Genomic DNA, 15,851 nt, shown 5'->3' on the forward strand with positions numbered 1-15,851 from the left:
ACGATAATCTCGACGTATGATAATTTGATAAAAGGTGCAGTGAGGAAATTGTACCAGCGGTGTAAGTGGCTCATTTGTCCACATAAAGTATAAATACTTGAGTATAAACTTGTTAACTGCAAAAATCAATTAATTTCAATTTTTTCTGAAAAGTTGAAATCTTAAGCTTTCATTTTATAAAAAAAGATTGGAAATCGGTTGAGTTGTTCAAAAGTTATGATTTTTTTTAATGAAAAATCTAATGCGCTGAGACCTACAGTGTGTGCCGATAAAAAATGACTGATTTTTTATCTTCAAAAAATATATCTCAAAAACCACAACGCTGAAAATTTGACAGTAAACGTAAAATTTTTTGAACTTTCAAGAACAAATGAGAGCAGCAATAGCCCTTTTGGTCCCAAAGCCTTCAAAACACAAAAAAAAACGGAGATTTTTTTATTTTTTCATGTAGAAACTAATTTTTTTGGACACCCTATTTTGGAAATGGTCACCCTAACAAAAAAATTTAAAAAACACGTGTATCCTTATTTCGGATAAGGAACAAAATAGCAAACTTTCACGGAATTCGGTAACCCACTGGATAGGTTTTTTCATGGAATGGCTGCATATTGAACATGGTACACTTGCCTTACTTTTTAATCTTTACCGTACTTGTTGCCGACATCAATGTTTCAATAGAACAAGTTGCAGAATTATGATTTTCACAGCACGAGTCGTAAATTTATCTTACGAGGCTTGCATTCACCATCATTTTACAACTTCTGAAAATGGTTGTGTAATGATTCATTACGCAACTCAAAACAGTTGCGTAATTAATTATTACAGCACTGGTTTCAGTTGCGTAATGACTATTCCCGCACTACATACTTCAGTGCTGAAAAGTAGGCCGTTTCATCACAGATTGGCGTGATGAAAATCAGCCTATTACGATGAGAAATTGAAAAAAATTCTTTGCCATCGTTCTAATAATTTTGATAAGTTTTTCTGGAACAATCTTAAACGAGTTGTATATTTGATTCATTCATTAAAAAAATTGAATTCGGCGATTGTTCCGGATTTAGGTTCGAATTTGTTGCGGTACCGTAATTTCGGGTGAAATTGATCACTTTTCACCGTTTTTCTGATCTGTTTTCTAAAACGTTGACAATGCCAAACAACTAAATACAGGAAAACAAGTACGACGATGAGCCTCGTTGGCTCATGTACCGAAATTTTCTAACAAATGTGTTTTTGGTGCTAAAAATTATCTCTAAAATAAAAAATCGAGGGAATCCATTTCGGGGTGAAATTGATCACTTATCAATGCGATTATTGTTGGTTTTGAAAACAACTGTAGTTACTTAATTTGGGCTCCCTGACTCCGAATATGCTTGTCAAATTCTTAACAGTATAATATTAACGGAAATAATGAATAATTAAATTTCAAGAGTACCGCGTAAAACGCCTAAATGTAGGCAATTTCCAAAGGAATTTTTAACTATCTAACAGAAATTCAATTATTTTAAACAAATGAGCGAATTGGTACGAATTTTGATGATAAAATCTGTTTGGTGATAAATTTTGAGCATCCTTAACAATTTTCAGGGTGACACCATGTTCAAATCCTTGTTTAGAACTAGAAGTTTGTGGAAGTCTCTCAATACCACACCTTACATGATTCTGCATTTTTACATTATTTTCATAGAAATAAGCATTCTGTTACCCCAAAAACTTCACAACACACAATTTGATCATTGTTAAGACAAACAACGCTCATTTACTATAGGTGACATTGATATAGGTGCTCTATTAGTAAGAAATAACATCGTGTTAATCGGTGATCAATTTCACCCTAACGATCAATTTCACCCGAATTTACGGTACCTAGGGTATTTCAAAATGAAAATTATGGAGAAAATGCAGAAAACTTCATCAAAAACTTTCAAAAATCAATGGAACCTTGATCAATTTGATAGATAAGATAACCTATTTCAGTTTGGAAACTATTGTGGCTATTTCAGGAACCTGGCCAACGGATATCGGTTCACTAATATACCCTAATGGGCCACTTCCAGAACATCATACGCTGATACTTTCCAACGGCTCAAAATTCATGATTCTTCACCCAGTTGTGATTGAATATCGTGTCACGAGTTATAAAGTTATCCATACGAATATTCAGAAAAATGCAGAGGATTGTAACATGTTCAAATCCTAATGGATATTTATCCAAAAACTATATAAAGATGATCAAAACACGGTTCAGTTTTTTGTTTTACACGGTGTGGAAATCTGTAGTGGGACTGATATGCGGTTACTTTTCATTATGGGACAATTTGACTTGCTGTTTTTTCTAATTTTTCCGAACAAATCATATTATCTCATCAGTATAGCCGAAAGGCATTGTAAGATACTGTGCATTGCGTGATTATTTATCGCGGCGGCGATCTTGAAAACTTCTTAAAATACTTGTAGATCGTCGCAGCTACTTTATACCGTTTTGGTGTCTTATGTGCGATAATTCCTGATTGCCCAAGGAATGATCGCGCGGAAGACACCAACACGATTTGTAGTAACTGCGGCGATCTAAAAGCGTTTTTGAAAATCGTCGGTGCGAGAAAATAAGTGAAAATCATCAGATAATGTACCCACTTCAAGTGATATGTCTCCCTCTGACTGAAGCAGTACAAGTTGCTGCAAAATTTACAAATCAAATCGTTATTGGATTACGTTTTTCTAATGGATCCAATAAATAATAATTTAAATATTTTGAATTGGAATGCTCGTTCTTTGAATGGTAAAGAGGACGAGCTGTTTAATTTTCTTACAGCTAATAACGTGCATATAGCAGTTATTACTGAAACGTATTTGAAACCTGGATCTAAACTCAAAAGAGATCCTTACTTTTTTGTTTATCGTAATGATCGACTTGATGGGGCATGTGGCGTATAAAACATCAACTGTGTTCGACATTTGAAACTTAAGTTTTTGAAACTTTAGGTGTTTCTGTTGAAACACAGCTTGGTAAATATACTTTCATAGCTGCCTATTTGCCTTTTCAATGCTCTGGACAGCAAGTTAATTTGCTCCAAACTGACTTGCAAATTCTACATCCTCATCAAGAAACTTCCAGAAAGTAGCTTATCATTCTTAGTTGATATACTTAACAAATGTTTTCAATTAGCATATATTCCTGACAAATGGAAAAATGCTAAGGATGTACCAATTTTCAAACCAGACAAAAATCCTGCAGAAACTTCTAGCTATCGTCCAATCAGTTTGCTTTCCTCCATCATTACACTTTTTGAAAAGGTAATTTTGAACAGAATGATGGTCCACATCAACGAAAATTCATTTTTTCCAATGAACAGTTCGGTTTCCGCTATGGACATTCGTCCACTCATCGACTTTGACGTGTAACAAATTTGATCCGTTCCAACAAATCTGAAGGCTATTCTACTGGTCTTGCTCTTCTAGACATGGAAAAAGCATTCAACAGTGTTGGCCATGAAGACTCGATCGTTAAATTAAAAAACTTTAATTTTCCAACATACTTGTTAGAATAATTCAAAATTATCTGTCAAATCGTACACTTCAGGTTAATTATCAGAACGCCAGGTCTGAAAGATTTCCTGTTAGAGCTGGTGTTCCTCAAGGCAGCATTTAAGGACCAATGTTATGTAATATTTTCACATCTGACTTACCTGAGTTACCTCAGGGATGTCAAAAATCCTTGTTTGCGGATGACACAGGCCTCTCCGCCAAAGGACGAGGTCTGCGTGTCATCTGTAGTCGATTGCAAAAAAGTTTGGATATTTTTTCTTCATACTTGCAAAAATGGAAGATTTCTCCTAATGCTTCCAAAACTCAACTAATAATATTCCCACATAAACCAAAAGCTCTTTATTTGAAAACTTCAAGTAGACATGTTGTCACATTGAGAGGGGTTCCAATAAATTGGACAGATGAAGTTAAGTATCTAGGGCTCATGCTGGATAAGAATTGAACTTTCAAAAATCACATTGAGGGCATTCAAGCCAAATGTTATAAATATGTAAAATGTCTCTATCCCCTTATTAACAGAAAATCAAAACATTGTCTTAAGAACAAGCTATTGATATTCAAACAAATTTTCAGGCCAGCCATGTTGTAAGCTGTACTATTATGGACTAGCTGTTGTAATACCAAGAAGAAAGCTCTGCAGAGGATTCAAAATTAAATTTTGAAAATGATTCTGAAGCTTCCTCCCTGGTATAGTTTTAATGAGTTACATAGAATATTCAATGTTGAAACATTGGAAGAAATGTCAAACAAATGTCAAATATATAAGAAATTAAAAAAAGGCAATCAAATTAAACGTTATGTTCTATAACTATGACCTTTTAAGTGTTTGAAATAAAAAATGCAAAGTTGTCTACGATGATTTTTACGACCAATTTTGCGGATCTTCCAGAGGGAATTGTATTGGCCACTTACGACCATGGAAAATTCCTATTATCTATTACGTTACATAATAAGGCATTCTGATGAGTTAAAAAATCACTGAAGCCAAGCAGTCCCCAACATGTGTGAGGCTATCCGTTAAGTGATCGGCACTTTTCTTATCCGATTTGGGTCATTTCTAAAAACCAGAACTATTTGATCAGCTTTACATCTTACAAAAACGCGGAGGGTTTAAGAGGAATGGCGCCAACACTTTAAGCTAGTACAACTATTTCCCTTCAATAGAAGCTAAAACAATCGATTGGAGCATAGGATCTCAATCATTTCAAGTGCGCGACCCACCTTGGAGTTGAGAGTCTTCCTTGCGACCCACTGGAGGAAATCGTTCTACTTGAACTAGAAATAGGCAATTTTTTGCATAGGCTATAAGCTCAAATCTATATGAATGAAAATACAATGGTGTTTATATGTCATGAGTTGGTCAATGGAATCAAAAAAATATTTTTTTTACCCTAAATGTCCTTTACAACATAATCGGAAGCATCATTTTGTCAAAAGTTCAAAGGGACGGTTAATAACTTTAGTCCAAAAACTAGATGCTATAGCCCCACTGAACAACGGCTCTACAGATTTTCGGTCCATCATTTGGAAATTATTATGGTTTGCTTTGAATTTCTGAAACAATGTATTCAAAATATTTTATAGGAACGTCTGAATAATTTTGCCCAAATATCAGATTCATTGGCTCCACTGTGTTATTGAGTTTCGGCTAGTTCGAATAACTACAAACGTCTGTTGGTATGCTAAGCCGAAAGCACACTTTGCAATGTACCATGCCCACACAGTTACGGATCACCCACAGTTACGGATCACCCACAGTTACGGATCACTTTGGCGTTCAACATCGGATAACTCACTCAAAACATAAACGTTGACGTAAAACATATTTTTCTCATGTCATACTATTTGTCTTCTACCATTTGTAATGTTATGCACAACATTCAACCGCTAAATAACGGTGTTTTTGACAAATATTTGGTAGGGACCACATAGCTATCATTATATGGTCGTTTTCTGTATGAAGTGCCGTCAGCATAAGCTCCCACAGGTGGTAAAATTCAAATGTTATAGCATAAAACATGCTCGTTCGCTTCGATTTAATATAAATCTCTAAGGAAAACACTTTTCTTGATTGTTGATTCTAAATACCGAATACAGTAGTTTCTCGATTTTATCACTGTTCGTTTTAATATCGCTTCATTATGTCACTCTCGATTTTAGCACTGTTTTCTGTTCGATTTTATCACGCCATAATAATTGTATGAAGTTCATATATTTTACATAAAAAATAACACTAAACATTCAACATACATCTGTCTGGCACATCTCTAATGTGATTTTCCTTTCATTCGTTCTATTTCTTGCTTGAGCTTGAGCTTGAGCTTGATTGGCCGCCCGTGGATGCACTCCAGTATCGCCAGATCAGCTGCACTTACACAAGGAACCAACCGAATGACTGCTTGGGACTAACAGGCATCCTCAGTGTATAAGTGCTGGTGATCTTTTATTTTTAGGCAACAATGGCACCTGCCACGTCAGAATGCAGACCAATGAAGGGAAGGGGGAGGAATTGAGGATGCATTGAACTGACTCCCACGTAGACCGTATATTCCACTGCATCCACGTCAGTTCATGCGGGAGTGTATGGATTGGGGGAAAGGCATGGCGGAGAGGTTTGCTTTTGTGGTTAGCAGACTGCCTATGTATCAGGCGTAAGAAAGGCGTGCGCGTGGAAGTAGGAAGCGTTAGGGAAACGGTTTCTTGTCCGTCTCTGGTTCTAGCGTTTGCTATGAACGAATAGTTTGAGTGTGATATATTAAGAATGGAAGATAGAAGCAAGTCAGAGATATACAACTACAAAGTACGAGGAAAGGGACGGGCCTGGGATTGAACTCATGACCTTCTGCATATGAAGCAGAAGCGGTAGCCATCAGACCACCAACCCCGTCAAATTCCTTTCATTCGTTCTATTTCTACAACATAAAACTCGAATTTTGATGAAAATTATATGGCCGAAAAATACATTTTCATTATATCACGCTTCGGTTTATCACGCCAAAAATTTTTGGGTCCGTGATATAATCGAGAAATTACTGTATTAGCACTTCTATCTAGTGATCCATAATATGGGCCAGGAAATTATTGTTTACCACGGTTATGGATCACTTCCAAAAAATTTAGATTTCTGCCATTTAAAGCATTGGATTCGATATTTTCAGACAATAGCACTAGGGATAACACTCATAAAACATCAAGGTTTGTAAATTTCATTTTTTAGCAGACAAAAATGGGTGAAAAACTTGGTGTGGAGCTAAAACAGTCCATGTCTCAGTTACTACAATCCAGTATCACAAAAAAGGACATTTTTCACTTGTTTCTAGCTCTAACACTGCTATTTTTGCAATAATATAAGACGCATTGTTAACTTTCGTCAAATCACTGCAATACAAATGCATTGAGTTTAAAATCTCTTGATTTTGCACACTGATCCGTAATATGTCACAATTTGATCCATAATATGAAAATTGATCCATAATATGGTTTTCAGAAACCAATACAATTTTTAATTTTTATGCAATTTTAAGTAAATATTACACTCAAAATAGTTTACTCATCGAAGTTCCAAAGTGAAACGATTCAATTCGTGCTTTTAAATTACAATTTTACGTTTTCTATGTTGTTTCATTGAATTTTATAGCTTGGACTCCACACTATTTGATCCATAACTGTGGGGTCATGGTACATTGTTGAAAGGTTTACATAATTTAGTTTTACAATCAATTTCAATTACTCTACCATGTGTCAAAATTCAAGATTATTCGATTCGCCATCCAAAAGCGCTGTAACAGAAACATTCTCAAACATTTCACAGAAACATCTAAATATTATTGCAAAGAATAAGGTCAAATTTCTATGATGACCGCAAGCGCCATCTACGTTTTACTAAGCACGACATTCTGCAATTATCCAATATTTTCCTTCTAGTTTGAAGTCACACTTTGGTTTTAATCAATACATAGAAGGATTGCCTAGAACAAACCTGGGTTTCTTTATAGCAGAGCAGATATAGGCGAATTTAGAGTGAGGTTTGAAAAAGTGCATTTCAGCGATGGTATCGCGTTACGAACTGCAATTTCTTTTATTTACCACATATACAGAGTCGAGATTCAAAATGAACGTCATAACATCAAGTACATTTATAATGCCAAATACAACACCTGTTTATATTGCAAAAAATAAGGTCATAAGGCATATTTCCAAGAACAGGCCTCATTTGATAATAAAAGACAAATTTCTCGTGGTGCCGCGTTACGCTGGAATGTGTCTTTTATGAAACACATAAATTCTCACTCCAGTCCACTTTGTGGTTTCCATTCTTAAGGTAAAAGTAAGTTTTCCCATAGTAAATCTTATGAGTATAAACCTTGCACGGCTGGCACTAAATCAAAGTTTTACTGATCAAGCTGAAATTCTGCACAGTTTATTTGGGATACAAATAGAACCTTAAAAGGGCATGAAGCGAGAATCAGGATTTTGTCCCACACTAATGCCCACTAGTGTGGGACAAAATTTAGATTCTCGCTCCAGACCACTTTTTGGATTGCATTTTAATCCTATAATAACTGTGCAAAATTGCAGCTCTATTGGAGAAACTATATATTAGCGCCAGCCGTTCAAAGTTTGTTTGGGATTTACTATGGGAAAATTTATTTTTGCAAACAAAAATCGCCAGAGGTCGCCCATTGACCTCTATAAAAATTCTCAAAACAGACCTCGATAGGTATTTTTACGATAAAGAATATTGCCAAAGACTGCGGAACAATCCGACACTTGTTAAAAAAGTTATTCAATGAAAACCTATTGACAAGGCGACGTTGATTAACACGTAAAGGAATAACAGTAATAACTAAATTGTGCAAAATTTCCAAATAGTCTATGCTTAATAACTTTTTTCACAAGCATCGGATTAGTTCGCGGTCTTCGACAATTTTATTCATCGTTGAAATTCTTATCGAGTTCAGAATTTTTAAATAGGACAACCTCTGTCGATTTTTCTTTGCAAAAGTAAGTTTTCCCATAGTAAATCCCATACAAACTTTGAAGGGATAGCGCTAAAATATAGTTTCACCAATCGAGTTCAAGTTTTGCTCAGTTGTTATGTATACTGACCTAAATGCAATCCAAAAAGTGGACTGGAGCGAGAATCTAAATTTTTAATATAACCCTGTCCCAGGCTAATGCCCACCCGAGCGAAGTCCATTATCAAATTAGAAGCAAATGCAAAACATGATTTGTTTTCAGCAATAGTTTAAAATATCAAAGTTATATTTTAGGCCATCCTATTTTTATTTGATATAACTTCTTTGTTCGTCTATATTTTTAAATTATCATTCATATTAAATTTATAGTGTTTTATGTATTAGAACAACTTGAACATAAAAAAGCGATGGAATATCGAATCCTCCATCTCCGAGTTTGCAAATTCAAGCATTTTTAGCTTGGTCAACTCGAAACCCGTCACAGTTTTAAATGCTTTTATTTTACTATTAGCAGATAAGAATATGCATCTACAGGGGATTCCCAATACGGAGGGTTCTTCCAATTTATGATCCTCAATTTACAAGAGAACTTACCTGTCATTAGGAAGTGCACCGATTAGTTGACAATGAAATATGGTAAAAAGGCTAAAATAGAAAAAAATATTTTAGTTGTTTTCACACATCTTTAATATTTTCAATAAATTACCACGCTAGTGCCAGGCTTATTAATTGCATCCTTGATTAATTTACTTAATTCTGATGTTCATCGGCTCCCAGTTGAAAGCAAACTGAGCCTTGAATGAGTGGCAGACAGCGATCGTTCGTTCACAGATATAGTTATTGCGATAATGGAGGAGGAGTAAGGTAAATGGTATTTGAATCAAGTAAGTCAGTTATTAAATACTGAAATTTTTACGAATTAAATAAAACGATTCCTATCACAATTTTGCAGAGGGAATCCCAGGGCAAGATCGTGAACTTAATCAACACAGCGCTGAGATTACGACCAGCAGGAGAACAAAAATACAAATACAGTTCTCACCGAAGCATCGGGTAAAACCAGTATGATAGAAGCGGAATGAATAATACTATCAACAACAATTGCATCGATCGGAGGCAAAACTAACTCAACGATGCATGACACAGAACGTAGGGTGATGATGCTAATTTCTATAGTCTTAAGCTTTGAACCTACAATTTTACCAGTTTGACAATGAATGATGCTAATACACACCGATGCTAAACAATTATTTTCCAAGACGGTTTTCGCATTGTGAAATACATCCGTCGTATCCATTTTTATTTCGGTCACAATCAGCTTCGATTCTTCTAACGGTTCATTGTGATATAATGAGTGATCAAAATAACAATGCAACGTTATAATAAAATGTTTTACTAGAATATTTTGACCTACGAGCATCTCCCGCCATTCCTAAAGCAATCCGAAATATGTAGAATTCCCTTAACATTAATTGGCGCCATCAGAGCTCAGTCATATTAAGCACATTTTTTTTGACCGAACAAACATGACAGCTGCTCACAGTGCAGTGAAAATAATATCTCACATCATAATCAGTTTGGGCGATAGAAATAGTAGTTTACGGAACAAGTTGCAGAATGCAAGCCTCGTAGGATAAATTTACGACTCGTGCTGTAAAAATCGCGTTCTGCAACGAGTTACGTACAACATTTTTTGCAATTTCGTAGAAGACCACTTGAGGGTATCAGAAATTATATCGGAACGCCTTCACCATTATTTTACAATTTCTGAAAAAAAAATTGTGTTATGATTCATTACGAAACTCAAAACAGTTGCGTAATGAGAAAGCGTTGCGTAATGAATCATTACAGTACTGGTTTCAGTTGCGTGTTGACTATTCCCGCACTGCATACTTCAGTGCAAGAAAGTAGGCCGTTTCATGACAGGTTGGTGTGATGAAGGTGAAGATGAATCGAAGCCAAACCTCAAATTTTCAAGAGCACAAATCTGGATAATCAAACGTCCGTTTGAGCTAAAAACTTAATCGATTGGTCGCTAGCTGGAGGTGACCAATCGATAATTTTTTCAGCTTGTACGGATGATTGGTTCTCCAGATTTGTGCTCTTGAAAATTTGAGGTTTGGCTTCGATTTATCTTCACCTGAAAAACAGCCTATTACGATGAGAAATTGCAAAAACTTTATTTACGTTCCCAATCATATGCGGTCGTTTCCAGTACATTGAAATTGCAATATTTTTTTTCTGTAAATTTCGAATATCCGCCGTGGTTGAATATTTTATGTTCGATACGACGGGAATTTGCGCTTGTGACAAAGTAGATTGAAACCCTATAATTCGAAGAAGCAAAATTAGCAGCATAAAGACATATGGGAAAACCCTCTTTCAATTTTGGATTGGTGTATCTGTGGTTAGGGGATCGTGTCTATTGACCATTATTTCATTAGTCAATCCTTTGGTGAGCAGGAAGAAATTTTCTTGAAAAGTCGATTAAACTGGACTTGAACCCGTTATCCTCAGCAGCATATTTTTGCTTAATAAGTGAGCTTCTATCGCTGTGTTTTTTTTGGATCTCTCTTACCACTTTTTCCATCATGGACTTTTCCATATGGTTGCATTCTAAAAATTGTCAACATTTCTGTTTCCTGAAAATTTTATCTAAATTATTGGGGATCCATTTAAAGCACGACCCCCTTCACTACAGATAAGCCAATCTAATGTTAAAAGAGGGATTCCCCATATGTTTTTATGCTGTTAACTTTTCTTCTTCGAGTGATAGGGTTTCGATTTCCTTTGCTAACTCTTGTCGCATCAAACTTAAAATGTTCCACTACGGCGAAAGTTCGTAGTTACCAACAATATAGATTCATTTTCCAATTGTAATTTAGTGAAAGTTGTTATGGTTCGTCTTTTTGTATTCCAAAAAAAAAAAAATATTTTTTTGTCACATCTTCGACATTATGCCGCATATACTGAACTTAAGTATACTTAATTCTATCCTTAAACATTAATTTACTCATATTAAAATAAAAAACTTCACAAACATCATTAAACAATCTGCAATATGAATCGAACGGATTATTATACCTATAGAGCGAGCGATGGGAAGGTATTCAAAGTAAGGGATGGTACACAAATTATGTCAGGCTAAATTTCAACTTTCTCGACCCCCCCCCCCCCCCCCCTTGGAGCGTGAAATTTGCCTTCTTATGATGTGTTCATCACATACCACGCTATATCCGCAGCGATTTTCGCGTTTTGAGCCATCTGTGTAGATGACATTATAAATTCGGTATTTTGTTGACTTGATACTGGTGAAAAGGTTTCTCATCGCTCATGTGGTATACCTTCTCGAGCAGCATTCAGTAGGGAACCGGATCCTATTCTTGGTACTTTTGATTCACTTCGGCAGTGCGGTTTTTCAAATGCTACTGAGCTTATATTTGGCCATAACATGCGTCGTATTGAAGTGCTTCTTATTGCTAAGTTTGAGACAATTCGGCCGAGAAAACCCCCCATGCCAAAGTGAATCATGGGAGTGCCCAAGTAGCTCTGCACCCTATACCGTTGTCAAGTGATATTTTTATCATTTCCCATGGTGGAATCTTAGGTGTAGTGTACCTACTCACTGGAGATCAAGCTGCATTTCATCAATTATTCGCTGCCCTCTCAACTGCGCTGTTTCAGGAAATTCTACTGTATTTGTTCCCCACATCTCACCTGAACTTTCCTCGCTGCTAGTTGTACAACATGATGATCCTATTAATCTGAATTAATCTCGGTCAAGCATATGTCCGTATTTTTAACTGCATGTATAGCTGTGCGTTGTTTCAACAGAGTATCGATACTGGGGATTCCTGTTCCAACATGTAAACTTAAGATAGGGCTAGTTCTGAAAGCTCCACAAATTGTTCTTAAACCAGCATTATGAACCGTTTCTAGTTTTTTAAGTGTATTGGTATTGCATGCTGAGACGATCGGTGCTACGTATAATATTTTTTCTACGGTCGTTGCCCGATAGAGTTTGACGAGTGTAGTCCTGTCTGCTCCCCAGGATCTACCAGCGACTGCTCGAAGAATTCGTTGCTTACATGCTGCTTTGACTTCTTGCACGTGTTCATCGAATTGCAAGGTTTCATCGAATATTACACTAAGGCATTTGTGATACTTCTTCTGTGGGATGATTTGGTTGTTAAGACTTAAGGTAATTTTGTTCTTTGGCTTCCTATTTCGAGGTTTACTGAAAACAACCAAAACGCTTTTTTCTGGGGATATATTGAATCCAGTTTTCCCCTGCCATTCCTGGATGAGGTCGAGTGTGTGCTGTAGCTGATCTTGTACTGCTTCAGAATTGATTCCGGTTGCTAGTATTACTATGTCGTCTGCATACAACAAAATTCTAATCCCGCTAGGCATAATACTTGTGATAGTGTCAATTGCTTTCAAGAACAATGTTACGCTGAGCACTGATCCTTGGCATAGGCCCGTCTGCATAGGCCTTTCTGATGACAAGTGATCATTAGCTAAGACTTTAAAATTTCTTCTGTGAAGCATAGTCTCCAAGAATTTGAGAAGTTTTCTCCCGATCTTCCATTCACTCAACCTGTTCAACACTAGTCTACACCAAGTTGTATCATATGCCTTCGTTACATCTAAGAAAACCGCATAAGCATAATCTTTTTTGACGAAAGCTTCTCTAATAACCTTTTCCATTTCAGTCAAGTGGTCAACTGTTTCTAAATGCATACTGATACTCACTTAGCAGTTCCCTAGATTCTAGGATATGGATGAGCCGATTGTTTATTAACCTTTCCATTACTTTCCCCAGGCAACTGTTAAGGAATATTGGTCTATAGTTGTTCGCGTTCGATCTATCACCTTTCCTCTTGTATATTGGAACAACGGTTGATTGACGCCAGCTATCAGGGAGCTTCGATTCCCCCCAAAGCTGATTGTATGCCTTCAGAAGGGTAGTTTTACAGTCGTAAGGAAGCATGGAAATCATTTTATAGTGTATCTGATCTTCTCTTGGTGTTGATCCTCCTTCTAGAGCTTGCTCTAACTCGTACACTGAAAATGGTTTGTTGTACTCAGCGTCATTATTCTCAGGATACTGCAACGGTTGATTCTCCACTGTCGTTTTGTAGGTTTGGAAGTCTTTTTGGTAGCTGCTATTGCTGGATACAGTTTGGAAGGCCTGTGCCAAGGCGTCTGCTATTTTCTCATCTTCAGTGACCGTATTTCCATCAGCTTTTATGGAGAATATTCTGGAGTTTGTTCGTTTTCCTTGAACACGTTGGAAATTTGACCACATCTCTTTTGTGGGTGTGTGAACTGAAAATCCATTCACGAAATTTTGCCACGAATTATGTTGAGCTCTTGATACCGTTTTACGCGCTTCTTGGAACTTTTTCAACAGTTCGTCCTTATTTGAATGTTTTTTTTTTCCTTTTGATTTTAAGTTTCGCAAAGCTTTTCTGCGGTTCTTAATGGCATCTGCTACTTCACGGTTCCACCACGGAACCGGAGTTTTTCCAGATTTAATTCCTTTCGTTTTTGGTATGGAACTTTCTGCGGCATCCAAAATAGCTCTGGCGATTTCTTCGGTTTGATCGTCAACATCGGGAAGGTTTTTGAAATGTACCATATTTTGATAAGTTTGCCAGTCTGCTTCATCTATTTTTCATCTTTTTCTACTCTTGATAGGCCGTTCTGTCGCTGGGAAAGTAACAATCAGTGGCAAATGGTCACTACCGTGCGAGTCAGCAATGACTTCGAATGTTAGCGTTCCAGCAAGGTCGCTCGTACTGCATGCTATGTCGATGCAAGACATGTTCCCATTTGCATGGTGAATATGAGTTGCTTCTTCGTTATTCAAGATAGCTAAATTACATTCGTTGAAAGCTGCTTCTAACACTCGTCCTCGGGCATTACTTGAAGGTGAACCCCACAGAGGGTGGTTTGCGTTGACATCTCCAACCACCAATAAGGGAGCTTGGACTTGATTAATCAAGTTAACTATTTCCTATTCTTCAATAGGTTTTCCCGGCGGAATGTAGAATGTACACGTTAAGGATGGACGTATTTAACGGGTGTCCCACTTTAACCGCTACTGCTTCAATTTCGCTATCCACGTGAGTCTCCTGACAATCTAAGCCAACCTTGACCGCAATCAATACGCCTCCTGATTCTCTTCTACCTCCAGTAAGCTTTCGATGGAATGTTACAAATCCCCTGATTCGAGCTTGATCTTCTGTTGAGCACATTGTTTCTTGGAGGCAATATGCTAAAGGTTGCCTTTCATTGTTGATCACTTTAATTTCGGGACGTCCTGTTTTTAGTCCTTGAATATTCCGAGAGATTATTGAGGGTTCACAGGAATTATGTTGGTGTTTGTGACCTGGTTGTGTTTCGATTTCTCCTTCAATATTTCCTACTGCTGTTTCCAAATTCGATTCCATTCGGTTTCCGTGGTCATAATCATTGTTGCTGCAAGGGTCTGTATTGATGTGATCGGAGATGCATGTTTTATTTTCGTTGATCATTTTTCCGGTGTTTTGGTGGTCTTCCTCGTTTGGTGTTGTTCGATTTCGATTCATTGCCTTGCTTTTCCTCGGATTTATCACTGGATTTACTATTGTCACTTTCGCTGTTATATGTGGCCGTATTATACCTGTTTACCCTAATGCTTAACATGTGATACCGTGATGCATCAATATCCGGACGCTTAAGCTGGCAACAAATTTCAAACGCTTATGTAACTATGTTTTAAAATAATATTCTTGAAGATGTTTTTACACATTTCTCCATACCAGATGATAATGTAGATGATGAATTTTTCAATATTAGTCGTGTTTTTACTGGAAAATTAGTGAAATACAATAGCTTGTCTTGTCTTTAAATCCGGACACCTGATGCTAGTAATGCTTTTAAATCCGGACACTTCTGGATCGAAATCCGAACAACTGTGTTACAATATTGCGGCGCTAATTTAAAATCCACATCCAGCGGTGGCGGTTACACGCGCAGAAGATATGCGCGCAATTCAAACGCAACGTCAAAACTCAAGTAGGCTTGGATTTGTTCGTTCTTCAAGGACGCAAATGTTTCAAATTTGCTAAATCTGAAACATTTGGTGATTTTTATTATCACTGCGACGGTATATCGAGATTTTCAGATAATCGCATTACGTGGATTTATCTTGTAGAGCACAATATGAAATATCTTTATATTTTCAATATAAACTCAATCGTACTTTAATCAAATATTAATATTCAATTGATTCGTTCTTTGTATTTGCTTAACAATGCTGAAAAGAATAGAATGTAAGGA

The 15,851-nt window shown here is 36.6% G+C and overlaps 1 protein-coding gene and 1 long non-coding RNA gene across 5 annotated transcripts in view; one reads left to right on the forward strand and one right to left on the reverse strand.

The window, feature by feature from the left end:
* LOC5572108 overlaps positions 1-9,371 on the reverse strand; it is a 52,250-nt gene extending 42,879 nt beyond the window's left edge. For 3 of the 4 annotated variants that reach the window (XM_021843331.1, XM_021843330.1, XM_021843329.1), the window contains exons 1-2: positions 9,229-9,345; positions 9,117-9,167 (exon numbers count right to left, since the gene is read on the reverse strand). In XM_021843331.1, the coding sequence (XP_021699023.1) occupies positions 9,117-9,167; positions 9,229-9,257 (80 nt within the window). In that variant the 5' untranslated portion in view covers positions 9,258-9,345. Of the gene's footprint in view, positions 1-9,116; positions 9,168-9,228 lie in introns of all 4 variants that reach the window. The other variant, XM_021843332.1, reaches the window with a different exon arrangement.
* LOC110676238 lies at positions 9,316-9,534 on the forward strand. The gene is made up of 2 exons (XR_002500198.1): positions 9,316-9,406; positions 9,475-9,534. It is a non-coding gene; the product is annotated as an uncharacterized LOC110676238 (long non-coding RNA).
* Positions 9,535-15,851: the final 6,317 nt, after the last annotated feature.

The sequence above is a fragment of the Aedes aegypti genome, chromosome 2 (genome assembly GCF_002204515.2).
Source record: "Aedes aegypti strain LVP_AGWG chromosome 2, AaegL5.0 Primary Assembly, whole genome shotgun sequence".
Classification (NCBI taxonomy): Eukaryota; Metazoa; Arthropoda; class Insecta; order Diptera; family Culicidae; genus Aedes; species Aedes aegypti.